Here is a 26,825-nt window from a genome sequence, read left to right as displayed (position 1 = left end):
GACACTACATACTGATATACACCTGAAACATCAGCAGGAGAGGACTCTTTAAAGTAGAGACACTACATACTGATCTACACCTGAACATCAGCAGGAGAGGACTCTTTAAAAGTAGAGACACTACTACTGATATACACCTGAACATCAGCAGGAGAGGACTCTTTAAAGGTAGAGGACACTACATACTGATATACACCTGAACATCAGCAGGAGAGGAACTCTTTAAAGTAGAGACACTACATACTGATATACACCTGAAATCAGCAGGAGAGGACTCTTTAAAGTAGACACTACATACTGATATACACCTGAAACATCAGCAGGAGAGGACTCTTTAAAGTAGAGACACTACATACTGATATACACCTGAACATCAGCAGGAGAGGACTCTTTAAAGTAGAGACACTACATACTGATATACACCTGAACATCAGCAGGAGAGGACTCTTTAAAGTAGAGAACTACACACTGATATACACTGAACATCAGCAGGAGGGACTCTTTAAAGTAGAGACACACACACTGATATACACCTGAACATCAGCAGGAGAGGACTCTTTAAAGTAGAGACACTACATACTGATATACACCTGAACATCAGCAGGAGAGGACTCTTTAAAGTAGAGACACTATATACTGATATACACCTGAACATCAGCAGAATAGATCCTTTAAGTACAATGTAATGCTCATAAAATACTATAGTATTTCTACACCGTGGTATTTCTACTTGTACTTCTTTAAAACACCCGAGTACTTCTCCCACCACTTCCCCCACAGATGAAATATGTTGTGAAACTTTGTAGACACACGTTTTATTGTAGTAACATTGATAAAATTAGATTGAATGACCCTATACAAAGAAACACAACAAGACAACATGAGCGTGAATGAGATTACTGTAAATATTTCCTACAGGAGCTAAACGAATAAAAAATTATCTTTAAAGTGAAGACAAACTCTGTACAGTAAATACAGCCGGGTTGTTCTGCTAGTCAACGACACACACACACACACACACACACACACACACACACACACACACACACACACACACACACACACACACACCACACACACACACACCACACACACACACACACACACACACACACACACACACACACACACACACACACACACACACACACACACACACACACACACACACACACACACACTGATCCCAAAATACACAAAACTATGTACATGTGCATTGCATGTTATTTATCTCTTTCTCAAACAAAAAAAGGATTATAAAATTGATAAATATTGTCCCAAAGCGTTTCCTATGTATCTTGTGGTTTTCTTCTGTGTGTTGAAGCTGCAGCAGGAACGTGGACATCGTACAGGGCTGAAAAGGTCAAAGGTCACACCGTCTGTCCTTCAAATTGTCAGGGGTTAGTGGAAGGAGTGCACTGACGAAGAGGAAGAGGAAGAAGAGGAGGAGGAGGAGGGTTGAGGGTCTTTGACAGGCCAGCTGCCCACAGTCCGCCCCTGATTGGTTGAAACTGAGGAAGTCTTCTCTGATTGGCTGCGTCACAGGAAGACCCTCCTCAGGTCTCCAGGTGAGGTGATGGTATTGCACTGAGGACACAGCTTCTTCGCTCCCTAAAGGAAAGGAGACATACAAACGTATATTTTACTACATTTGTTCTTGTTGGCTTTAGCTAGATCCTACTTTGAGACTTGAAATGTGTTTTTATTATTTAGATTTTTAGATAGATAGAGAGATAGATAGATAGATAGATAGATAGATAGATAGAGGTAGGTAGGTAGGTAGGTAGGTAGGTAGGTAGGTAGGTAGGTAGGTAGGTAGGTAGGTAGGTAGGTAGGTAGGTAGGTAGGTAGGTAGGTAGGTAGGTAGGTAGGTAGGTAGGTAGGTAGGTAGGTAGGTAGGTAGGTAGGTAGGTAGGTAGGTAGGTAGGTAGGTAGGTAGGTAGGTAGGTAGGTAACAGAACAACTCTTCATTTCATTGTTAATTAATTGACGCAATAATAACTAGGGGTAATAACCTAATTGGGTAGGTTATATCTCTTTTGTAGACATGCAATAGAGATGTGATTTTCCATGAAACAGTTGTGAGATTTACCCAGTCTATAGGAAGGAAAAACAAACACAAAAAAGCTAAAGTCTTGGAGAAAAACTGTAATATGACTCTTAGATTTTTATGTCCTTTATTTATTAATAATAATAATAATAATGGTAATGGTAACACTTTATATTAGGGTACATACATTCACCATCAACTAGTTGTTAATTAACATGCATGTTAGCAATATATTGGCTCTTTATTAGTCATTATAAAACACTTATTAATGCCTTATTCTACATGACCATATTCTACATGTAATAAGCCATTAGTTGAGAGTTTGTCCTCAATAACCCTCTAATGAGTGCTTATTTATTGTAAGTAAGGAAGTTGTTGCACATGAGTGGGTCTTAATATGCAGTAGCAGTACCATAAGAATAGTAATTCTCCCACAATAACACCGAACAAATATGATCTACTCTTATGTAACAAGACATGAAACTACAAGTGTTAGTTGTGTCAAAATAATTTAAAATCTGGTATTTCTAACTCAGAATATGTTCACCAATAAGCTAGTAGTTTGGCTCTAATATGCATGTTAATTAACAACTAGTTGATGGTGAATATGTGTACCTTAATCTAAAGTGTTACCATCATAATAATACATGACACGTATATAGCTTTGACAGAGAATAACACAATGAATTCAGATTGTTTACCAGAGTTCGCAGCCAGCACTCCTCACAGTGCACGTGCCAGCACTGGATGGAGGTGAGGGGGGTGCTGTACGAGTCCTGCAGGAAACAGAGAACAGCTGGTGAGTTTCTACATGTAGTTCACACAGCTGCCACTAGATGTCCACGTGTAACCAGAATAAGAGCATAAAAAGACTTCCACTCAAATCAAAAACCCTTTTACTGGTTTTTTATCATTTAAAAACTTTTTCTTTTTACCTTTATCAATTCCCAGAACTTTTTAATATGTACTGTTTTCTGGAGTTTTTTATTGGCATCTATTAGGAACCTCTATGTTCCAGGTGTTAACGATTTTACACATTTTGTAATAATATAATTCAGTTTTTTTATGACTTTAAAGGATATTTCTAGGGACTACAGTTGAAACATGTCTTCCATCTGGCCTACACCTATCTAGAGCAATGTTTATTTATGTTTATTTTCCCTGTTAAATAAACATAAATAATCAATTTAATTAATTATTTTTTTGTTCTGTAGTTGTTGAAAATGTGCTCTCCTTTGTTTCATCACAAAATCTGTTGCACTTTTATGGTAAAAGCAGTCTGAAGTAACGCTGTTACCATACTGTAGTACGATACTGTGCATATATAATATAAATATATACAATGAGCTTAACGTATAAACCAGATTCCTGTAAAATCATAGTTCATTCTGCATTATTGTTCGAGCTTGAGAATATACAAATGTTATTTTGGCGAAGAACTGTATTTGCACTGAGAAATAAAATACAGGAAAAACTGATCTGGAGATGAAATCAACCAATGGATGAGCGAACAAAATTGCATGAGTTTTAGTTCACTTATAGTCTCTTTGAATCAAGGACAGCCCTAAAAGTGTCATGTCGATAAAAACACATTTACTTTTAAAATAATATTATTTCAAATTTTTCACATATTTAAAAAAAGACAACACTTGTATGAACATATCAGAATATCATCAGCACCACATGGACAGTATATTCTATAGGAAGTAAGGGGCAGATATTATTGCCTGAAACACAGGTCTACCCCCAGTTTCTGCTTTACTGCTCTGTCTCTCTCCGCTCTGACGGTTTCATCTGCCGTCGCACACTCACCATGCAGATGAGGCATTTAAATCTGTCTCCTTTAGACAACTGCTTCTCCAAATCCCGTATCCGAACTTTAAGTGCATTCAGAGTTGTCAGCGTGGAATCCTCCGAGAGCCTGCACGCACGCACACGCACACCACACACACACACACACACACACACACACACACACACACACACACACACACACACACACACACACACACACACACACACACACACACACACACACACACACACACACACACACACACACACACACACACACACACACACACAGAGGGGGGGGGGTTGTGAGACACTGGAGAGTCATTTGTAAATCGAAGACAGATTAAATTATTCGCTGGCCAACATGGACACTGAGCATGAAATTTAGCAGCAATCACATTCCCTGCATTCCCTGTCTCATTTATCATAGGGAGAGTGTGTGTGTGTGTGTGTGTGTGTGTGTGTGTGTGTGTGTGTGTGTGTGTGTGTGTGTGTGTGTGTGTGTGAGGTGAGGCGGGGGGTGAGGTGTCAGCGTCCTCACAGAGATAGACGTAAGCGCACAATTACAGGAGATGTGCAAACATACTGTACGGGCTACAGGGCATTAAGTGTGATGAAATGTGCGTCGCCTGCTCTGACCTTGATGGATGAGATCATCTCATTCATATAGTATTGTGTATCGGTGTGTGTGTGTGTGTGTGTGTGTGTGTGTGTGTGTGAGAGAGGTTTCAAAATAATCTTTACAGGAAGAGGTGGTATCATTTCCTCAGCTCCGAATGATAAAAATAACTATAAAATCCACTTTTTATACATAGAAGCTTTTCTTGACATCAAATGTGTCTCAGAGTGGTTTCAAGTGACACAGATCAATAACAAAGGCATTAAAAACATGTGCAAACAAGTGTGATCATTATAAAATAAGAACAATTACGTTACAAAAGGGTCATAAAAGTGAGTTTTAGGCTTTTTGTGATGAGAGTTTATCATTTGTTTTGGTACATTGAGTGAATAATAAATAACTAGTAAAGAAAATACATTTATTTATAATAAACCAAACTGACAAAAGAGAAAATACTATTTTAAACAGACAAAAAAGCCTACAAACAATCATTGTACCTGCTGTAATACAGTCAATACAACTGGAGAGTGGGATAACTGACTCTTGAGATTATTAGCAGTGAGGATATGCATCGTTTTGATGCCTTGAAAACATTATTTCTTCAATCCTTTAAGCCGATAAAGTCCATTTGAATGGATTGAATTGAATATCTGGCACTCTGTCAACAACTACACAGATGAACCGTTGAGTTGTCAACAATTAAATACAAAAATCTTCTTCAATCCATCTTTCTATATATTAGTACTTCCTATTATGTTCCGAATGTACTGCTCTATTACAGTAAACCTAATATCTTAAAGTTGTGGAAGAAACAAGAGGATGTCATCGTTGACTTTGGGAAACAGTGATTGCTATTTTAGTTTTATAAACCAAACATTTAATCAAGAAAATCCACAGATGAAATCCACAGTAACAAATTATTTCGAGTTGCAGCCCTGGTCGTGTCTGTAGTGTCTCGCCAGCCAGTGGCGGTTCTAGACCAATTTGACTGGGGGGGCCACTGGGGGGCCAGTTATTTTCTGAGGGGGGCACAATAAATGCAGGACGAAAAAGAGAACTAGACAGTATGAAGTAATTGCGCATAAGAAAACAATGCAATACAGTTATTGGTATTTGTTTCAGTACACTTATTTATTTCAGATAGATCTTATAGTTATTACTGTTAGCTTCAGCTTAAGTTATAGTGCAATGTTTGCACTAACACATTTAAAAAAAAATTAAAAAAACGTTTAATTGTTAGGGGGGCCACAGGGGGGTCAGAGGTCAGTGTTAGGGGCACTGGCCCCCCTGCCCCCCCTAGAACCGCCCCTGTCGACGCCAGCTCTGAGTGAAACCCTGAAACTAAATAAAAACCTACCTTTCAATCTCAGAGTTTTTGCAGGTTTGAGGAAGCCCGGCACTGATGCCGTCCACTTTCTCTCCGCTGCTGGTACACGGACTCCCTGAGGAGCAAACAACAGATAAATAAGAGACGCCCTCTTATCTTAATTCAATCAATTCTTTATTCAGAGTTTACTTACCGTCATTCGACCATTTGGAGAACTCAAGGCTTAGTCTGGAGTCAGGCAATGTTCTGCTGCAGAGACATATCAGAAAACAGACATTTAATGTGAGGAATTAAAATGTGATTTAGTGCCTTTAAAGGTGGATTGCTTACTTCACGGTTGTCTCCTTGGAGCTTTCTCCTGAGCAGGGGATCACATCTGTCTCTGTGTATCTGAGGACAAAGGTCAGGAAACAGAACAACACAAGGAGAACAAAAAGACGCTTATGTTGTATGATTGTGTTTTATTTTGAATCCATACCATATTGGTCCTACTTGACTATAAACGACAGACCGTATGTGAGAAGTCACTTATTGGTTTGTGGACTTGGTATTTTAGCTGCGTCACCTTGTTTGTTGTGAGCAGAAAGGACATACAGTAATGGTGAAGCTAAGTACAACTAATTGCCGTCAAAGACGATTTTAGAAAACCAAATATATTTTAATAAAGTGAAAACAGACTGGCGCGTTTCCACTGCAGCGGGTAGCTCGCTTTAAGCGTGCCGAGCCGTGCGGGGCCCGTTTTTGGTTGCGTTTCCACTTGGCCTAGTTTTGTCCCGGGGCTACTTTTTCACCTTTTTCTGGCCCGACTAAATCGTGGTTCTAGGGCCAGGAACAACCTGGCTGAGTCGGGCTGAGTATGCTAAACTAGAGAGAGAATCGCTGGCAAGGGGGCTACAACTACAACAAGATGAACATATTTGACCGTGATTTAATTGTAATACACGTTTCAAAATGATGCCGAAGTAACAACATACTGATACCGGTTAGTAAAAACCATGAATTAATGCTTTGACAAGTCTGCAGACAGACGGCAGGCGAAACACCCTTTTAAAATGCGTGTTTTCTAAATGTAGCTTGGCTAAGCTAACGTTATATATGCTCCGACCGTCCACACTCGCAACAACGGCCTACAGACATAAATAAACCAGCGACTGTATTCGCCATGACACAGACAGTCTGTGGTTTGTACTTGTTTAACTTTTGTCTAGTTTCTGAACAGATATGAGGAGCTGTGAGCTCTGAGTGCTAAGAGCTAACGGCTGTGTTGTTTTTCTGGAGCGCTCATTGAAGATGACGTCACGGCTCCGCCTACACTGCGTTACTATAGTAACTACCCCAGTTCCTAAACTGTAATGGAAGCGCAGCATTAAAGTGAACCGGGCCTAATAAGGCCTAACCAAACCGAGCGAGGCCTGCAGTGGAAACGCGCCATAACAGGTGTGCTAGCGACCTGTCAATTATAAGGTAACCCCGACCTTCATCATCTATTTCACTCTAAATGGGACCATAATTCACTCAATGACCATCATACTGTTTTGAAGGAGACTTTAAACTATAGATTGAGACCATAATCTCATCAGGAACATGTTTACTGAATGAATAAATCAAGTTAGAAGTCGGGTCATTTTCTCATAGACTTCTACACAATCAGACTTCTATGTCGCCCCCTGCTGGACATTAGAGATATAGCAGCTTTCTATCACTTCTTCATTGGCTTCACTTTTCAGACTTGTCGGTTGCTGGTGCTTTAAACCTTAGATACTCAGTTATATTCAGAGTTTATTCTGTGTGAAAGGATACTGCGCCCGGCCGTACTCCAGAGTGTCGTCTCCGTCCACGTCCAGGTCTGCGTCGCTGTCTCTTTGACACTCTTTAGAGGTCGAGCTCACCAACACGGCTCCTGAGGACACGATTCAAGGACTGGTGAGTGAGGGTTAGGAAGGACTGATTGTGAAAGGACACAGACATATTTGATTCATTTCATTCATTATTTTTGTATAAGTTTAAATGTATTTATTTGTTGAATGAAATTGCACCTGTCAAATGAATACACTTATTTTGAAAAAGTCAAGACAGAGAGAACTGTGTTTCATTTGATTTAAGACAAATATAGAAGTCACAGAATGTGCTGCGTGTGTTTCTGTCTGCAGGTCAGATCTTCCTCCTCCGCTAAACAAACCGTTTCTTTAAATGTGACCCTCGGAGGCATCGCTCTCCTCTGTAATCTGGACTGAAAAGTTCAGTGGCTTTCAAACTGTCACTCACTCACATCATCCCCCCTCCACTGCACACACATCTCACACATGGGTACCTCTACCACACACACACTTTACACACAGATACCTCTACCACACACACACTTTACACACAGATGTACCTTTGAACCCTCCCACTAAGGACGACATCTGCATCCTCCTCCTCTCGTTCCACTCGTCCCGCAGCGGCACCAAGTCCGCTGAGCCCTCCTATAAAACACACACACACATGGTCATAAGTACACACTCATGCGTCCATATGCCTGGTGCAGCCCGGAGCTACGTATCTGATCTGTGTTTTCATAGCGGTGTTCACATGGATACACAGCGGCTGACAGTGATCCTGATGCCACGAGAACAAAAGCAGTCGGCGCCCGTCTCCCATTACAATGGAAATGTCAGGGAAACAATCATCTGTCTTTTCTCGGGGGGGAAAAAGAGTGAAACACGCACCTGTCCATCTTCTGGTTTCCTCCTCTTCAGCTTCCCGATCTTCACTAGAAACAGAAAGGTGGTCGAATAAGATGCAGGGACTTTTAAATCGGGCCACAGTGACTTTAAGTCGGTCCCTTAATGACTCTTAAACTTTATACAAGCGTGCTTTATTCCTGAAAGCAGATTGAGTCGAGGATTTCCATGACATTTAGAGACACGTGCTCTGTGTCTCTTAAAATCCAAATATTTTCCATGAGATAGACAACATTATGGAGTAGTCATTAGGGGGAAGGGTAATGTATATGTTTATAATGGCAGAAGGTACGGTTGTCTGACTTTCTTCTGAGATACAAGGATGTGTATTTCATTGATATCAGTCTTCCTTGTTAATGTAGTTAATAGCATGAAAAAGAGTTTTCCTAAGTCTGTGTCAGGGTTCTTGTAATTGTGTGCATTAGTGGTTTCAATTGTCATTTTCCAAAAAGATATCAGGGCTTAAATTGGGGCACACTATAAATAATTAAATAGGGAGATTTGCGAGCCACAATATTTCTGAATATAAATATTATTACTTTAATTAAGCGTGAATATTCATATGCAAAGAATAGCTCATAAGATCAACATTACTCAATGGATTTGGATTGGATTTCCTTGAGTTTCCAAATCTGTCTTATCACTGCCTTTCTAGTCAAAACTAAACTTGTGAAATGTGAAAAAGAAGATTGTTTCTATTATTTTCCTTTAATCATGAATAGATATTCATGTGGGAAGAATAGCTGATATGACGGGTATCACTAAAATAACATTTGGATTGAATTCCTTTGAGTTGTTCAGCCTGTTTCAGCTCTGTCTGCTGTGAATTCAACTCGAGGAAATGTGAAAAGGAAATGCAGATTTCATAGATTTGTACACACACACACGCACACACACACACACACACACCCTCCTCTCCAATATAAAAGTTAACATGGCAGAACACCAACTGCCCCTCCTCCCGCTGTGACCTGACTGACTGCAGATTGCATAAGGGGACATTAAGTTTTAGGGTCCTCTAATTCCTACTGGATGACAGTGGGGCCCCTCCGGTTAGCACGCACACACACACACACACACACACACACACACACACACACACACACACACACACACACACACACACACACACACACACACACACACACACACACACACACACACACACACACTGGCTGGTGGCCGTGACCCGGGAGCCTCCATCGCAGCGAACATAATGAGGGTTAAAGAGACGGTCATAGATGAGGAAGAGCTCATCAAACACAGAGGAAGAGAGGTTGATTAATCAACAGAGGACCCCCCCCCCTTCTTTCTCCTCCCTGACATGTATTTAGAAGCTCATTATGCCGTCCGGTTATAAGACCCGATAAGACTAAGAGAGCTGGACAGTTTGGAGAGTCAGCGGCAGAGAGTCAGCGAGATGATGACAGCAGAGACGTCTGTATCAGAGACCTCTGCTACACTTTTAAAAACACTGAAGAAGAAGAAGAAGAAGGGGGGGGGGGAGAACACCTCAAATAAAAGTGTTCTTGAAAGCATTCTTCACAAGCTTAAGCAATCTCTTTCCAGTGTTGTTGCAAAGGTTTTATTGTAAGTTTCAAGAAATGGGGTATGTCATTTATTTCAGAAACACTTTTTGTTATTCCATGGAACCGTAAGGCTCTGACGGTCAGGATATTGTACTTTATTATTGATGTATAGACGTGACATTTTGGGGAAATAATGGGTTGTTTTATTATTGTTTATTTGATGGTTTATGAATCCTATGTTGTACTACCAAACCCTAGTACTGCACCGTTTAAAAAGGGTTTTAATTGTAAGTAATGTCTTTATTAATCTACTAAAAAGCTTCATATATCAGTTTTAGGCATTTAATAAAAACATATCCAATAGTTCATCCCCCTTTTAACTTGTTCCTTGTATCACTACTTGATCAATTATGGTACTAATTACGGTTGAATAATACTCGAGAATGCATTGGCCTTCTGTCTTAGAGCTGTCAACGTTAGACAAATGTTCAATAAGCAGATTGACTCAAAAATGATCGCCAATTATTTTGTATGTTGGTCCATTTTAAGGTAATTTTGTATGCAAAAACGGTCCATGAAATTGCGATTTTATTGCTTTTCTCTTTCATATCACATTTAAACTATCTTTGGGTTTCCGACTGACAAAACAAAACCATACATCGAAACTTTGACCGGGATGAACACATTTTTATGACATCTTCAAGTGGCAAATGATGAGAATCTAAAACAAAAACTAGCTAAATTAATCGCTTATGGCAATATTTGTCGTTGCCGTCACATCCTCTCGTGACTTTTACTGCTTGGTTTGTAAATGGTATGTGGTTTTGTAGCTGCCTGTCAGAGATAGCTGAGGCTCCACAGCTGAATATGTTTAACTATCGCTCCTGGTGTAAAACGTGCTGACGGACAAAGTGCTCCTCGGGGTGTCTTACCGGCTCGTATGCAGTCTAGGTGGGCTCCTGCGCTGTGGGGGCGTAATGGGGCGGATTTGACGTAGCACCTGCACCAGCAGAGGTCATCGACTGTTAACATATCAAGAGGTCAGAGGTCAAAGGTTAATAGCTCCTCTGCTCGTGTGGGCGCTAGGCCGGTGGAGATGGTGTGGGAAAAGGGGAGATATCTAACTAAAGAGTGAGGGGTGAGGAGGGGGGAGGGGGGGACAATGGAGACTAGAATGATTTAAAAGAACTCTGACTCTTTAGTTTTTCCAAATTAAAAGCCGTCTTAGAGAGGACTGAACTGAGTCAGCAGAGAAACAACATTTAGTGAAGCTTACCGTTCAGTCTGGTGTGTCTGTTGGCCCGCACACGGAGAAACGTCTGAAACACAGGAAATACCATGATGCTCATTTCAAGTATGGGTTAGAAAGAGGTGGGAGAAGTACTCAGATCGTAACAGTAGAAGTACTCAGATCGTAACAGTAGAAGTACTCAGATCGTAACAGTAGAAGTACTCAGATCTGGTACTTGAGTAACAGTAGAAGTACTCAGATCTGGTACTTGAGTTAAAGTAGAAGTACTCAGATCATGTACTTGAGTAACAGTAGAAGTACTCAGATCTGGTACTTGAGTAACAGTAGAAGTACTCAGATCATGTACTTGAGTAACAGTAGAAGTACTCAGATCTTGTACTTTAGTAAAGTAGAAGTACTCAGGTATTGTACTTTAGTAAAGTAGAAGTACTCAGGTATTGTACTTTAGTAAAGTAGAAGTACTCAGGTATTGTGCTTGAGTAAAAGTAGAAGTACTCAGATCTGGTACTTGAGTAAAAGTAGAAGTACTCAGGTCTTGTACTTTAGTAAAGTAGAAGTACTCAGGTATTGTGCTTGAGTAAAAGTAGAAGTACTCAGGTCTTGTACTTGAGTAAAAGTAGAAGTACCAGAGTGTAGGAATACTCTGTTACAGTAAAAGTCCTGCATTCAAAATGTTCCTCAAGTGAAAGTATAAAGTATTATCATCAAAATATAGTGAAAGTAGCGACAGTAAAAGTAGTCGTTGTGCAGATTGGTCCATTTCAGAATAATATATATGATATGTTTTATAATGATTGATCATGAAAGTGTTCTCAAAGCTGGTGAAGGTGCAGCTAGTTTGAATGACTTTGTATACTGCAGGGTAGCTGGTGGATTTACTCCAGGTGGAACTAAAGTCTGATTCAACACTTGATTATATTTCACATCATTCATCCACATCTGTGAAGTAACTAAAGGTATTAAATACATGTAGTGCAGTAAAAGTACAAAGTAGCAAACTATACTCAAGTAAAGTACAAGTACCTCAAAATTGTACTTAAGTACAGTACTTGAATAAATCGACTTTACACATAAATGAACCACATTTGCCTTTCTTCAAAAATCTTCTTAATTTGTAAATATGTGTATTTAATTATTATTCATTTTTTCCCTTTACTCATTAAGAGTTTATAAAGTCTTTGAAAACAGTTTTCCCCTTTGAGCAATATAACTGAAGTAGACTGCACTCACTGACTCCTGATTAACTTTGAAGCTATGTGTTAAAAGTGAGAGCAGTGTTTGATCAACGCCAGACCATACACACACACACACACACACACACACACACACACACACACACACACACACACACACACACACACACACACCCTAAAAAAAAAGGTTTTATGATTCTACTGACTACTCTTTGTCCAGTGCTTATAAAGAGCACTAATCAACAGTAGACATTTTTGGGGGTGTATGAACCCGACAAATAAAACCTTACTCTGATTGAAGTCTTTAAGAAATGCTCGTACATGTTGAGGAAACACAGGCTGCATTAATCCATTTTAACTTCTAAATCTTTAGAAATACACACATTATATCCCTCATGTTTCTCTTTATAACGTGATATTTTGTATCCTCACCTGGTATCGGTCAGAGTGGATGTCCTCAGATGTTCGAGGGGGGGAGGTGGGAGACCCTGCTTCACGCTTGATATGAAGAGAGAGGGAAAGAGACTGAAAAGAAAAAGGAGAAACAACAAAGAGTCAAATGAAGGATTTAAGAAACTAATCTCTCTTAAAACTCACAAGCCGGATATGAAATGTCTTACCTTGGGCGTCCTCATCAGGTGGCTGTGCTGCACTGAGGTCACGCTGCAGAGAGAGAGACGGTCACATGTTATAAAAAGCTCTTTCCTGTAGGGTTATACAGGTTTTAATGCATGTAAATAGTCTGCAAAGGCTAAAATAAAAAGTTCCCTTGCCTGGATCGCCTCCATTGGACTCCTTTGTTTACTTCCTAAGCATAGTGATATAAATATGTAACACACGCACTTCTATTGGCTAGCGCTCCAACACATTGTACGTGATAGGCTAAGGGGCGGGACATCTCTAAGCTGGTTGACCAATCACAACAGAGCCGGCCAGCTAACCAATCAGAGCAGACTGGGCTCTGGTTTCAGACAGAGGGTGAAAAGAGGTGCTGCATGAGAAAAATAAAGAGCTTTTGAACATTAAAGCATGGAGACATGTTCCAGTAGAGACACTACATACTGATACTGTATGAACCTGAAAATGAGCATAGTGGGGCCCCTTTAAAAATAGAAGCCACACACAAATCAGCTACACTATGTTCCTAAACATAGAAACTCAATATTGTCTTTTAAATGTCCCTCTGCTTTTATCTTGTCTAAATTTGTGTCTGTGTATAACCTCATTTTACTCTTTCTCACTTTATGTCTATCACACACACACACACACACGCACAGACACACACACACAGACACACACACGCACAGACACACACACACACACACACACACACACACACACACACACACACACACACACACACACACACACACACACACACCACACACACACACACACACACACACACACACACACACACACACAGTGTCCCCGTGGGCCAAGTTCAATTTGAAACCATTACTGTCCACGGAGCGGTCGTTAAGCAGATTTGGAGTGTAATGTCTTTATTGGAGGAATCATTCTTCTGGTCTAAGCAGCAGGTAATGTGTGTGTCTCCATGTGTGTGTGTGTGTGTGTGTGTGTGTGTGTGTGTGTGTGTGTGTGTGTGTGTGTGTGTGTGTGTGTGTGTGTGTGTGTGTGTGTGTGTCGGGCTCAAAGCAGCCATTAGTGGGACATTATCCCCCCCCCTGCTGTGTGATTGGTCGCCTGGAGGCCGGGGGCTGTGATATGAAATATGTAGGGAACAATGAGGCGGCTTGTAAACAGGTGACAGAGGAGACGGGAGAAACCACCTCGAGGGGGAAGAGGGGGGGCTTACAGCGACAAAATCTGTCAACGTTTAATATGACCTGAAAGGGGGACATAATAGGGATGCATAAGAGGAATACAATGACAAATGGGTAAATGATGAAGAGAGAAGTGGATAGGAAATTGTTTGAGGAAGGATTAACCAGGAGGAGATTTCAGACTCAAATCAAGACAGCAGAAGGATTATGGGTAATGTGATTGAAGTGGATTCAGATGGTGATACCTGATTTGTGTGTGTGCCAGTTTGGTGAGTTCCTGCTGCATGTGCTCCTGCAGATCTGCTGGTCTGAGAACAGCCTGACACACCGGACACATCGGAGCCTGGGCGTCGTACAGAGCCTTCACTTTACCTGAGGAGAGAGAGAGAGAGTTAAAGGAGGAGATAAAAGGCCTGCAGATGGAAACATTAGGGACTACACTACAAAATAAAATAAAACCCACAAAACAATAACAACAAACAACGACAAAGACAGACACACAGCAACAGTAGCAACCTAGTACTCATGTGTGAGCACTTATCATGTTATATGACACCCTTTCTCTCTTCTGAGATTAATGTATTTGTATGCATGGTCCTTGTTTAAATAAATACATAAAACGAATGTAACTGTAGTTTGATTCTTAATACAACAGTTTACCGCAGAGAGACAATGAGCAGCATTTTCTTTATTCAAAAGGAAGCGATTCTTTCCCCGTTTGAAAGCGATTGGGATGCCTTTATCTACTTTCTTACTGAACAGATACCTCGACGTCCAAGTTAGTCAATTAGCTCCTTTGAACACTCAGCCACTTACTGTAAGTGTGTACACGGTAACACTGCATTTAATAGCCCAGGATTTTCTTTGATCCAATCACTAAACTCAACCGGACTCTATATTGTTTGATTCTTTCTGCACAAAACTCTTGCTAAAAAAAAGATGGAAATTACCATCAAATTGTGTATTTATTCCATTATGAATATAGGCTTTGGAATTACATATCAACTATGAATTATACATTCATCAAGCTCTGAAACGGCGACGATCATTTTCCAATGGTACCCCAGGATTTGTAATAGGCCTTTCCCCGTTTCAAAGTCAGAAACCTACAAAGAAGTCAAATAGTGCAAGTCACAATGGTGCAAATAAATGCAGAAATAAGTCAACTATATTCACACCCTTAAGGTAAAGTGGACTCTGAGTGTTTTTAATTGGATCCAAACAAAACTAAAATTAAAAAACATCACATGTGTGCAGTAATTAACTTTTTTTTTTATAGCAATCAGTGTTCAGACAAATGTGTTTCCACTACAGCAACACTTAACATATAAGTATGATTTCTGCAGGTGAGCACACCCTCAGTAGACCTGTGTGTACTATTGACAGACAGTGGCAGTGAGAGTAAAACAAGGTTATACACACACACACACACACACACACACACACACACACACACACACACACACACACACACACACACACACACACACACACACACACACACACACGCACGCACCACACACACACACACACACACACACACACACACAGCGATGGCCCCCTGCTGTCAAGTGTGTTGACATCATAGGCTGTCAATAGGAACATTACCCATGAGGGGCCCTCGCCCCATTGGGCCCCGCTGATGGATTACAGCGATAAGCAGCCAGCTGGGAGCCGAGGAGCTCCACTATATCAAGATTTTACCTAGTAGATGAGGTGATTTACTCCTGAAAGCCATCAATCACACGCACACTGCTAGTATAGGCATGATGCACATAATTCCCCATCTCTGCAGTCACAAAACAAATGGCACAGCTGGAACAATTTAACACTTTTAAAAACACAACGTTTCCACTAAGTGAGGAGCATGGAGGACTGAGCCATTCGTTTATCATCCTGTTTTCCAAACACTGGACTAAAACTCTCCCCCAGCTGAAAGACATCCATCTTAAAACAAGAAAATATGTGTTTTGACTAGATAAAAGATTTGAAACAAGTGTTATAATCTGACCGTACAGTGAGACGATTACACTTAATAGGATTTTTTAAAGATAACTTTTGAAATAAGAATAATATATAGATTCTAGAAAAGTGACCAATGTCTTGAAGTAAGCAAAAAAAGGCAGATTTGTTAATACTTTGGGAATTAATGTCATGATGTTAATGGATCCCATGTGATTTTAAACACATTTTTTACTTTACAAGTACAAATAATTCCTTAAAAATAAGTAACGTGGCTTAGACCGATGTGTCTCTTGCAGAAATGTATCTGGAAAATACCTTTTTTTAAGATTTAAGGCTAACACAGTAAGAACGAGGAAGGCAAATATTCTTAAAAACAGCTTCAGCATCTTACACAAGCAACTCACTTATTATATTCCAGAAATATATTGTTTCCTGAAAAGGTTTGGTACTTAGTTGTAACAGAGTATTTTTCCGGCTTTTGGAGTAACAGAATACATGTAGTGGGATTATTAGTAACTGTTTTCTGTTACAGGCAGACAAATATTATTTAAATGATCTGATACTACAAAATGCTGATGATTCAATTTTAACAGGTAATTACAAATGTTATCAGAATAGACTTTTAAAGTAACCCTCCCAACCCTGCACATATATAGCAAACATGGCCCCTCCCACACTATTAAATCTGATGTTTGTGTGGAGCAGAGGTGAATTGTTGAGTGGGGGGGAGAGGCTGTCAGAGAGGGAAGAGGGGGGGCTCATCCAAAAAGTGGACCAATAAAACACCTGAAAATCAAATCCCAATGCTCTTATCGCGGCGCCATTCAGAGACGTTATCTGTGCAGGTAATGTGGTTATAAATTCAATTTCAGCTCCGAGATTTCATTGTTTACTGATGCCTGCATGTTCCGGGCGGTGGAGCGCAGAAAGCCCGGGAACGCTCGATGCGTGTCGGGAAAAGTCATTTAGGTTTCCGCGAGGGGATGCAAAAAAGGCGAGAGAGAGAAAGAGAGGAGGGAGTGGGGGGGGGGGGGGGGAGAAAGCGGGAGAACTGTCACTCTCCCAAGGACACCTGACTCCACTTTCTATTTTCCAACACATGTTTTATTTAGAGGCCATTTGGTCCTGTTTGGTGCCTCATTACGGGGTCTCATAGCTCCACTGATGTCAGGGGGACGCCACTTCAGACACACATCGACGTCTAATCTCATCGCGTTGCTGGTTATTTGGAGTGAACTGCAAAAACTCCTGATCCCCTCAAAATGTAGTATCCTAGATTTAGACACACGGGCATCACTTAGGGGGATCTATTTTCTGATAGAAAAACAACTTGCAGCACCTATTTTCACCCTCTGTCTGAAACCAGAGCCCTGTCTGCTCTGATTGTCCTGCTCTGTTGTGATTGGTCAACTGCTTAGAGATGTTCACGCTCACGTTCAATGTGTTGGAGCGCTAGCCAATAGAAGCACGAGTGTGTACTGATGTCACTATGTTACAGAAGTAAACAAAGGAGTCCAATGGAGGCGTTTCAGGCAGCGGAACGATGAGATTGTAGCCTTTGCAGACCATTTACATACACCAGGGCTCGACAGTAACGGTTGCCAGGTTGCCATTGGCAACCATTAAAAAAAAATTTCAACCACTTCTTGGCCTTTGGTTGCCATCAGTGGCACCCAGTTTTTAACATAAATAAATAAGGACAGGAAACAGCTAAATGTGCACCCCAAAATAGATGAATGTTAATTATTTGTTGTATTAAGAGTGATATTTAATTATTGTTGTGACCAGTTGGAACCTGATACTTAAGTTGCACGTGCATTGGTGTGATTACGGAGCCAGAAAGCGATGCACATTTACTCGCGTGCGCGGTGTGTTTGTTTTACCAAAATAAAAGTGCTAAATGAAACTTTACCATAGAAAAATATTGGCATACAAATATAATCACTTCTATAGAAAGGTAACACATGTTAAATATAGTTAGACATATTAAAAGGTAATTTACAGCATTAATAATTAATATCTAATTCTTAACTATGAATGGTTTTCATTTATTTAACATTAGAAATGTATTAGTCTGGCCAATCCAAGACTTCAATGCTGAATGGACCTATGGTGGGGGTCAGCACAAAGGTCAGGAAAACCCAAATTTGAAAGGAAGACAACGGATGACGAAACTAGTGACTTGCTCAATTCATTTGTGAGGGATCTGTGAAGAACATGACAACAGCTGCACTACTGGTATTTTGTATACCAGCAATTGAGGGTGGACAAGTTTACTACCACTTAGGTTTCAAATAATTGTTAATTACTTATTGTAAAGCATTTGAACATTCTTTTGTGTCACATTTTCATTATTAAGTTGATGTATAACTGCATAGTATCTTCATTATTTAAAATATAAGGTGACTAAAAATGGCAACCATATTTTCAACCACTGGCAACCACTTAAAAAAGTTAGCGTTGAGCCCTGTACACCAAAACCTATATAACATAACACACAACAAGAAGCGGAAAACCTTAAAAAGCATAACACGGCCTGTTTAATCATTTGAAATTGCGAAGCATCTAATGTTGACAATTAAATCTAATGGAGTAAAAAGTAGAATATTTGCTTCAAATTGTAGAGGAGGGAAAGTGTCTAGCGGCAGAGGCTCAGTCTGTAGGGATGGGATTGGCTTGGGAACCAAAGGGTTTCAAGTTCAAGTCCCGATTGGACCAAGTAACAACATTGTAAGTAAAATGTAGTGAAGTAAAAATTACATTAATAGTTAGTTTGGGAACTGAAAGCTCACCGGTTCAAGTCCCAAACGGCCCATGTAACGAGTGTCGTCAAAAAAAGGAAGTGGGGTTAAAAGAGCAATACTTGTTGGCCTGGGAACTTTAGGCTTCAAGTCCCAATCAGACAAAAGTACAATATGTGTTGGTTTAGGTTCCGAAAGGACGCTGGTTCAAGGCATGTTTGGGCCAGGTAAATAATGTTTTGTTTTAAATGTAGCCGCCTGGGAACCGAAGGGTCTACTGTTCATGTCCAGATCGAACCAAGGAACTCATGTCCAAAAATGTAGTGGAGTAAAAATGATAATACTTGTTGATGTAGGAATATGAGAGTCGCTGGTTCAAGGCGTGATCAGAAAAAATAACAAAAAGAAGAATTAAAAGTACAATAGTCGTTGGCCTGGGAACAATTCATAAGAACTAATTCATGTCAAACAAATTGAGTGGTGTAAAATCCAATATTGTTATAAAACTACAATATTACAGAGGGTGGACTGGTAGCTGGTGTGTTCAGGTCCTGTTTGTGCATGTGCATGTCCGTCCTATAAGTGAAGTGATGTAAACAAAGTACAGTGAATATCTAATTTCCCCTTAGGGATTATTCAAGTATGTCTTCAAATTGAAACCCTCAAGTAAAGTCCCTTAAATGTGTTCAGTATGAGTGAATGTACTTTCCAACTCTCTGTGTGCCAACATGCTTTTGCTGCAGCCTGACAGCGTTCTCATAAGTGACAGTTGTTGGTTCACGACCACCTTTTTTACACGTCTCCATCCACCCCCACATAAACCCTGTCAGTGTGAGTCAGCCTCAGCCCCTCTTCAGCCTGGGGGGTCTCAGACACACAACAGGGGGCTGTAAAAGCTGCCTGGGGGGCTTGTTAACCGCTCCCTCACTACGGCAACTGGCTGGGATGCATTGGCCGTCTCTCTGTGGACGATGTGCTGAGTTTCACTGGCTCGTCTCCTAATGGATTCCCTTTCTCTGTCTCCGATTGTTTCCCCTGTTTTCTGTCTTTGTGTCTCGCCAGTTCAGGACCTCCTCTCCTGGATGTCTAGTCTTTGTCCAGCTGCTCTGTGCACTTACTGTTCCCACTGGGGAGGATGCTTATCTTTGCTTCATTCCGGGGGTTGTTGTAATGAAACCTAATTTCACTTTTATCCCAATCTATCGTCAAACTATTCTCCTAACCACTTTACAATGGTCAGTGGTGGAATCTACGAGTATCATGGAAAATAAATCAATTTACACTGCATATTTTCAGGATGGAGTCACGGAGATCAGCATATAAACCCAAATACAATCTCTTATCTCCTCCTTGATGTCAAGAAACCCCATTAGAGCGCTATCACCAACGTCTCATGGACACACTAAAGTTCACCTTCATTCATCACACCAATGATTGATGGTTGAAATCCAGTTTCTGTTGCTCTGCATGAAGACGTGGACATTGCCAACAGAGAGATCAGAAACCCGCTGACAAATCCTTAAAGCGTCGCCCCCCCCGAGGGCCCGGTAATGGCCGATGCCAGCGCCCATATGACGGCTGCCAGTTCTGCTGATGCAGACGGAGCGAGATGCCTAACGTGACCTTTAGTGAATGCCACATCGCATCAGGCTGGACGTCACCCGCTGACATTATGCTGGGGCATGAAAAGGCTGTTCTGCAGGGGGGGGGGGGGGCATGGTGACGAATAAACACCCCCCCCCCCGGGGACAAACCTGTGGACGGGCTGTAATTCTGATTGACGTGAGGAGGATCGGACGTCTTTGAATGGCAGGAGGACAGAAAAGACTGGAAAGACTGAAGCGTTGACTTTAATTAAATGTATTAAAGGTCCCCTATTATACCTTTTTTTCATCAATATATTATAGGTCTCAGATATATACAAAACATGTCTCGGAAGTGTGCTGATTCTGTCTGTTACTTTAGATTAAAATAAGGAGCCCCTCCCCACGCCCCTCTGAGAGAGATTTGGTTACAAAGAACACAATGGTGCTCTAGGAGGAGATTCAGGTGATAAGGGGGGGGGGGGGTTACCTTGGTTGCTAATGGTTACACAAGCCAAAACATCATTATGACATCATAAAGTGGCCAAAATCTGATCAGCTCATTTTCAGACAGGTTTTTATAGAAATGGATCAAAAAGAGAGAGAATCTTTGTTCCTGAAACTTTCAGAGTCTCTTTCCACAGAGGGGACACATGTTGATGAAGAAGAGACATGAAGAAGAGGGGACACATGTTGATGTAGAAGAGACATGAAGAAGAGGGGACACATGTTGATGTAGAAGAGACATGAAGAAGAGGGGACACATGTTGATGTAGAAGAGACATGAAGAAGAGGGGACACATGTTGATGTAGAAGAGACATGAAGAAGAGGGGACACATGTTGATGTAGAAGAGACATGAAGAAGAGGGGACACATGTTGATGTAGAAGAGACATGAAGAAGAGGGGACACATGTTGATGTAGAAGAGACATGAAGAAGAGGGGACACATGTTGATGTAGAAGAGACATGGAGAAGAGGGGACACATGTTGATGTAGAAGAGACATGAAGAAGAGGGGACACATGTTGATGTATAAGAGACATGAAGAAGAGGGGACACATGTTGATGTAGAAGAGACATGAAGAAGAGGGGACACATGTTGATGTAGACGAGACATGAAGAAGAGGGGACACATGTTGATGTAGACGAGACATAGAAGAGGGGACACATGTTGATGTAGAAGAGACATGAAGAAGAGGGGACACATGTTGATGTAGAAGAGACATGAAGAAGAGGGGACACATGTTGATGTAGAAGAGACATGAAGAAGAGGGGACACATGTTGATGTAGAAGAGACATGGAGAAGAGGGGACACATGTTGATGTAGAAGAGACATGAAGAAGAGGGGACACATGTTGATGTAGAAGAGACATGGAGAAGAGGGGACACATGTTGATGTAGAAGAGACATGAAGAAGAGGGGACACATGTTGATGTAGAAGAGACATGAAGAAGAGGGGACACATGTTGATGTAGAAGAGACATGAAGAAGAGGGGACACATGTTGATGTAGAAGAGACATGAAGAAGAGGGGACACATGTTGATGTAGAAGAGACATGAAGAAGAGGATTTAGCATAATGGGGGACCTTTAAGTCAACAGATTTCACACAACTGTATTATTATATATTGTATTAGTATTTCCATTGTATGCTACTTTGTACTTTCCCTCCACTACATGTATTTAATACCTTTAGTTACTTCACAGATGGAGGAATGATGGTAAATATAATCAAGTGTTAAATCAGACTTTAGTTCCACCTGGAGTAAATCCACCAGCTACCCTGCAGTATACAAAGTCATTCAGACTAGCTGCACCTTCACCAGCTTTGAGAACACTTTCATGATCAATCATTATAAAACATATCATATATATTATTCTGAAATGGACCAATCTGCACAACGACTACTTTTACTTTTGGTATATTAAGTACACTCGTATTTTACTTTTTAACATTTAGATTGCAGGACTGTTACTTGTAACAGAGTATTCCTACACTCTGGTATTTCTACTTTTACTCAGTACAAGATGTGAGTACTTCTCCCACCTCTGAGAGCAAGCATCCAGGCGAGGATGTGGCGCTTGTTGTGCTTTGTCTTGTTTTTTCCCCGGCGATAAAGTGCTGAGACAACTCACTCCAACTGGCATCATTACCCCAATCATCAAACAATTCTCTACGCACATCAGAAATCCCTCTATAAAGCCATAACAAGCACAGACTCTATATAACCAGTAGGCATGTAGAGAATGGCGGGGGGAGCGGAGTTAACGTTTGGCGGCTGACTCTGCGCGGTGGGTTGTGTAGGCAGGTCCTTGGCACACTTTCAGAGGAGATGGAGGGCTATAAAAGCCATTGGCTCCTGCCACACCTGTACCCACCCTGTCCCGCGGCCTGCTTCCTATTTAACAGCATCACATGCAGGATATTAGTCAGGGCTTTTCGCCGTCTGTGAGGTAGAGCTAACCTCTGAAGCAGAGTGGGGAGAGGGGAAAGTATGCAGGCCGCCGTTTGTTTTTTATTGGGGAAATAATGGCCTATTGAGAGGTTGGGTATTTAATGAGCAACATAATAGGCCCTGTAGTAACACATCTGCTCTGAGCAGAGTCATTTCCTCGGCTTTCAAAGGCTGCTGCTCCTGCCTTTGAAACGGCGAGTTCAGTTGCTTTCCACTTCGAGATATCTGCTTTTTATTAATTGCAGAATTGCTACAGCGGTAATACACAACATACATATAGGCTCTATGTTCAGTCCTAACCACATTCAAAAACACTTCCTCTCCTGGCTTGACCTCAAATCTCTCTCAATCTAATTCTAGTATCCTTCAAAATGTTCCCCAGCACTCCTAAATTCATTGCTGCGGAGGACAGGGGAACATTTTTGTCAGATTTTGCCTGATGCTTCTGTCAAGAAAAGTAACCAAATTAGGCAAAACATTGACATTTTCTTCAAAATCTATTCTAAAATTAAGTTAAAAATAAACCGTGTGCAGTAGCCACATCCTTGTAAAAACATAAAATGCTGCGTGCCTTATTCTAACTGTGGAGCCCTAAATGACTCATCTGCAACTCAAAGCCAAATAACAAAAAATGTGTAAAATATTGGACTGAACAGCCGTTTATGCTTATTAGAGATCTCACGACGCTACACCTGTAAACACAACATACCAATGCGCTCTCCAATGCTTTTGTCAGGAAAAGTATCCAAATGAAAGCTTTAAATTGTAATTTTCTTCAAAATCACTGGATTCTGCACTTTCAAATGTAGACAGAAATAAACAGTAAGTACATCCTGTTAAAACAATACATCCTGCGCTGCTTAAATAAGCATATAACCATTATCTCAGTCACATGACACACATTTGACTCAACTGCAAGGCAGGTTTCTCCATATCTGCTTTTTATTGGTTGCAGAATTGAAACGCCGTTAATACACAACATACAAACGTGCTGCTACAGGCTGCCTGTTTATAAGCTGTTCAATCCCAACCGCATTCAAAAGACCCACAAAGACACGCTTCCTCTCCTGGCTTGACCTCAAATCTGTCCAATCTAATTCCAGCATCCTTCAAACCCCCTCCCCCGCCCCTTACTCTGCAATCAATGGTGTTTAATGTATTAAAGACACTCACCACAACCACGGCAACCTTTGGCCCTTGCACGAATCAATGCCTCGTTAGACCTCTAATGATCATTCATTGACTAATAAGATCTGTATCAACCTCTTGTGGAACATTGATTGGCCTTTGGCCCTCTGTAGTGCTCCCGGGGTTAGGTTGACACACAGATGTAAGTCCCGGGGAGTCGGAAGATGAGAAAGCTCCTGGACAGGAATCCTAAATCTCAAATAGACTCATTGTGAAGCACCTCAGGCTGAAAGCCTTTTCTGCTGCCCTGCAGATCAATGGACATCAGCTCTGACCACAGGTCCGTCTCGCCCTCATCTTCTCCATTAGTCGCTGCGATTGTTCCATCAGGTGCGGGCGTGGCTCCGCATGTGTGTGTCCAATCATCTGGTTGATGGAGAGTGGACAGGATAGCTGCGTCTCTGCGACCATATTGTCCTCCTCAGGCCCCGAGGGCAAAGATCGAAGGCTGCCTCCGCCTCGCTCCAACCAATCAATCTGGCCCTCATTGAGATGCATGGCTCAATGATCTTTGATAGGGACTTACAGATTGGAGAGAGCGAGAGGAAGTCAGAGGGGGGAGTTAGCATTGTCCTTGGGTGTTTGCAGTAATATGAGGCTACTTACAAGCCACCTCATAAGGAAATGTCTGCAGGTCCATTTGAGGAGTTCTGTCTATTCATTCCTGTTTGGGGCAGAGAGTCTAAATGTCAAATCAGCTATTTTATTTGTTCAACATTGACCCTCTGAAACCAAGAACCCGTTGGCGTGTTTGAAAAGCAATAAATCACCAAAATTACAACAAATACCACAACCAGAAACACTAGGAAGAGACTTTTTCATAAGATTCTCAAATGTCCATCGGTTCCTTAAAGGGTCATGTGAGGTAAATACTATCAGGGAAGTTAGGTATATCGAAGCCTAAAAATTGTGATGAATCAAAATCAGTGTAATCACCGTGCCTTATTTCATTGTTTTGCCACTTTTCACTGACAACATTATGCAAAATCATTCCAATTTGGACTGAAGAGCGTTCCATGTGTTTGCTGAGACCAACCAAATTCACATAAAGGCTTTTGTATGGTTTAAAGCATAATGTGGTATACTATTCCAAATACTTCTTATAGTTCTCACGATTCTAACCATAAATGTGCTCTTTCCATAGAGGTAGAGGATATGCAGTGAAATACCAGGCCAGAGTGGCTATATGACAGGAGCAAAAAAAGGAAAGGCTTTAGAGGCTAAATGAACACTAGATGTCTTCCCAGCTATGTGGGGAATTATGTAAGAACAAAATTGTGTTCAAGAGATTTGACCCAAAATGATGGATCCATGAAGACTTACATTACCCCCACAATGTTCCAGTCTGTCCCCTTCCCTCACCCCGCTTCTTTCCCCGCCATCTATCTGCCGTCAGCAGTTATGATCCTCCAAAAGTTGAGACGTAATCGAGCTGATACTCTGGGCAGCAAATGCCAGATCCAGACGTTGACATGTGTTTTCTGTCTGTCACAGTCAGAGCGTTGGATCTCTGCTGACGGAGGACAGGAGACGCTCACCGGTGGCCTGTCACTCACTCTGAAGGCCTGTCACTCACTCTGAAGCCTTCAAACTGCTCAGAGATCAGCTCCGTCTCACTGTATCACACCGTCGGGAAAACACCTCCATCAACACACTGCAGGAGAATCTAGTGCCAATATCCATTTGAGTTTAACATGAGTAAATCTGTCCCAGGGGGGAGTTGTTCTGGTGCCCCATGTACCATACTTAAGAGTGTGCAACCATCGAAAAGTAGTGATCCAGCTGCAAACACAAGGGTGCTACTGTAGAGTCTTTTAGCAGATAACAACATGCTTGTTAACGTTTTTTTTTGCAGTAATGAAAAAGTCAAATTGGCACAAAAAGCTGCAGGTTTGTTGCGTCTCAATGAGTGCCTTCCTCTAGAAAGAAGTCACTCATGAACTCATGTGTACGCCTGCTGTGAAGCACTTATATTTAATGTACCGGAATTATGGCTGCAATATTTTTCCGTGTGCAAATGTACTTTGTGTGGGTTGAACCAAAACTATACGTCATTATTGTGAATGTGATAATCGCGTGCGTGTGTGTGTGTGTGGTGCGCGCGTGTGTGCTACACAGATCACAAACCCTCATTAGAGGCTAATTGATTGGCTCTATAAATACAGATCACTATTACCAGGGCCACTGATTAACACAACTCTATACTCTCTCTTATATTATTCCATCCTCTCCTCACTCTCTTTTTCTCATTAGTGGTTAATAGGGCTGAAATTAGGGTCTCGCTCTGTTGCCTGCGTTGAGTGTTAACTATTTCCAAACAGTCTCAGATCAGCAGTGTGTCGCTGTGTGTCGAACTCACTGAAGAGTTTAATTAGGACTCATCAGTGATACTACAACAACAACTGGAAGAGCAATTGCAGAACCAACGATGCATTCAAATGCGCCTGGGATAGGTTAAGGGGCGGGACATCTCTAAGCGGTTGACCAATCACAACAGAGCCGGCCAGCTGAGCCAATCAGAGCAGAAAGGGCTCTGGTTTCAGACAGAGGGTGAAAAGAGGTCACATGTCACAGTAGAGCAGTGGTTCTCAAACTCTCTCTCCTCTCGCTATCCTCT

General features: G+C 41.3%; 1 protein-coding gene across 1 annotated transcript; it reads right to left on the bottom strand.

Moving 5' to 3' along the window:
- Positions 1–790: 790 nt before the first annotated feature.
- Positions 791–24,706, bottom strand: LOC117557181 (E3 ubiquitin-protein ligase RNF220-like). Its single transcript, XM_034232888.1, has 15 exons — positions 24,484–24,706; positions 14,520–14,646; positions 13,108–13,150; positions 12,920–13,012; positions 11,319–11,361; positions 10,975–11,064; positions 8,499–8,542; positions 8,168–8,255; positions 7,591–7,690; positions 6,121–6,180; positions 5,984–6,039; positions 5,821–5,905; positions 3,863–3,971; positions 2,752–2,826; positions 791–1,611 (listed from the first exon to the last, which is right to left on the bottom strand). The coding sequence occupies exons 1-15, from the start codon at positions 24,704–24,706 to the stop codon at positions 1,540–1,542; spliced, it is 1,308 nt and encodes a 435-aa protein (XP_034088779.1). The 3' UTR covers positions 791–1,539.
- Between the last annotated feature and the right edge of the window lie 2,119 nt (positions 24,707–26,825).

Source organism: Gymnodraco acuticeps, unplaced genomic scaffold (assembly GCF_902827175.1).
Source record: "Gymnodraco acuticeps unplaced genomic scaffold, fGymAcu1.1, whole genome shotgun sequence".
Taxonomy (NCBI): Eukaryota; Metazoa; Chordata; class Actinopteri; order Perciformes; family Bathydraconidae; genus Gymnodraco; species Gymnodraco acuticeps.
Note: the sequence above shows the minus strand (reverse complement) of the source record. Positions and strands in the feature narration are given on the sequence as shown.

Excerpts from the sequence above, each read along its gene's own strand:
- LOC117557181 (XM_034232888.1), bottom strand. The coding sequence starts at position 24,706 with ATGCATCTCAATGAGGGCCAGATTGATTGGTTGGAGCGAGGCGGAGGC. Across the intron at positions 6,040-6,120 it reads TCCAAGGAGACAACCGTGAA|CAGAACATTGCCTGACTCCA; the intron begins GTAAGCAATCCA and ends ATGTCTCTGCAG. Across the intron at positions 1,612-2,751 it reads AGTGCTGGCTGCGAACTCTG|GGAGCGAAGAAGCTGTGTCC; the intron begins GTAAACAATCTG and ends CCTTTCCTTTAG.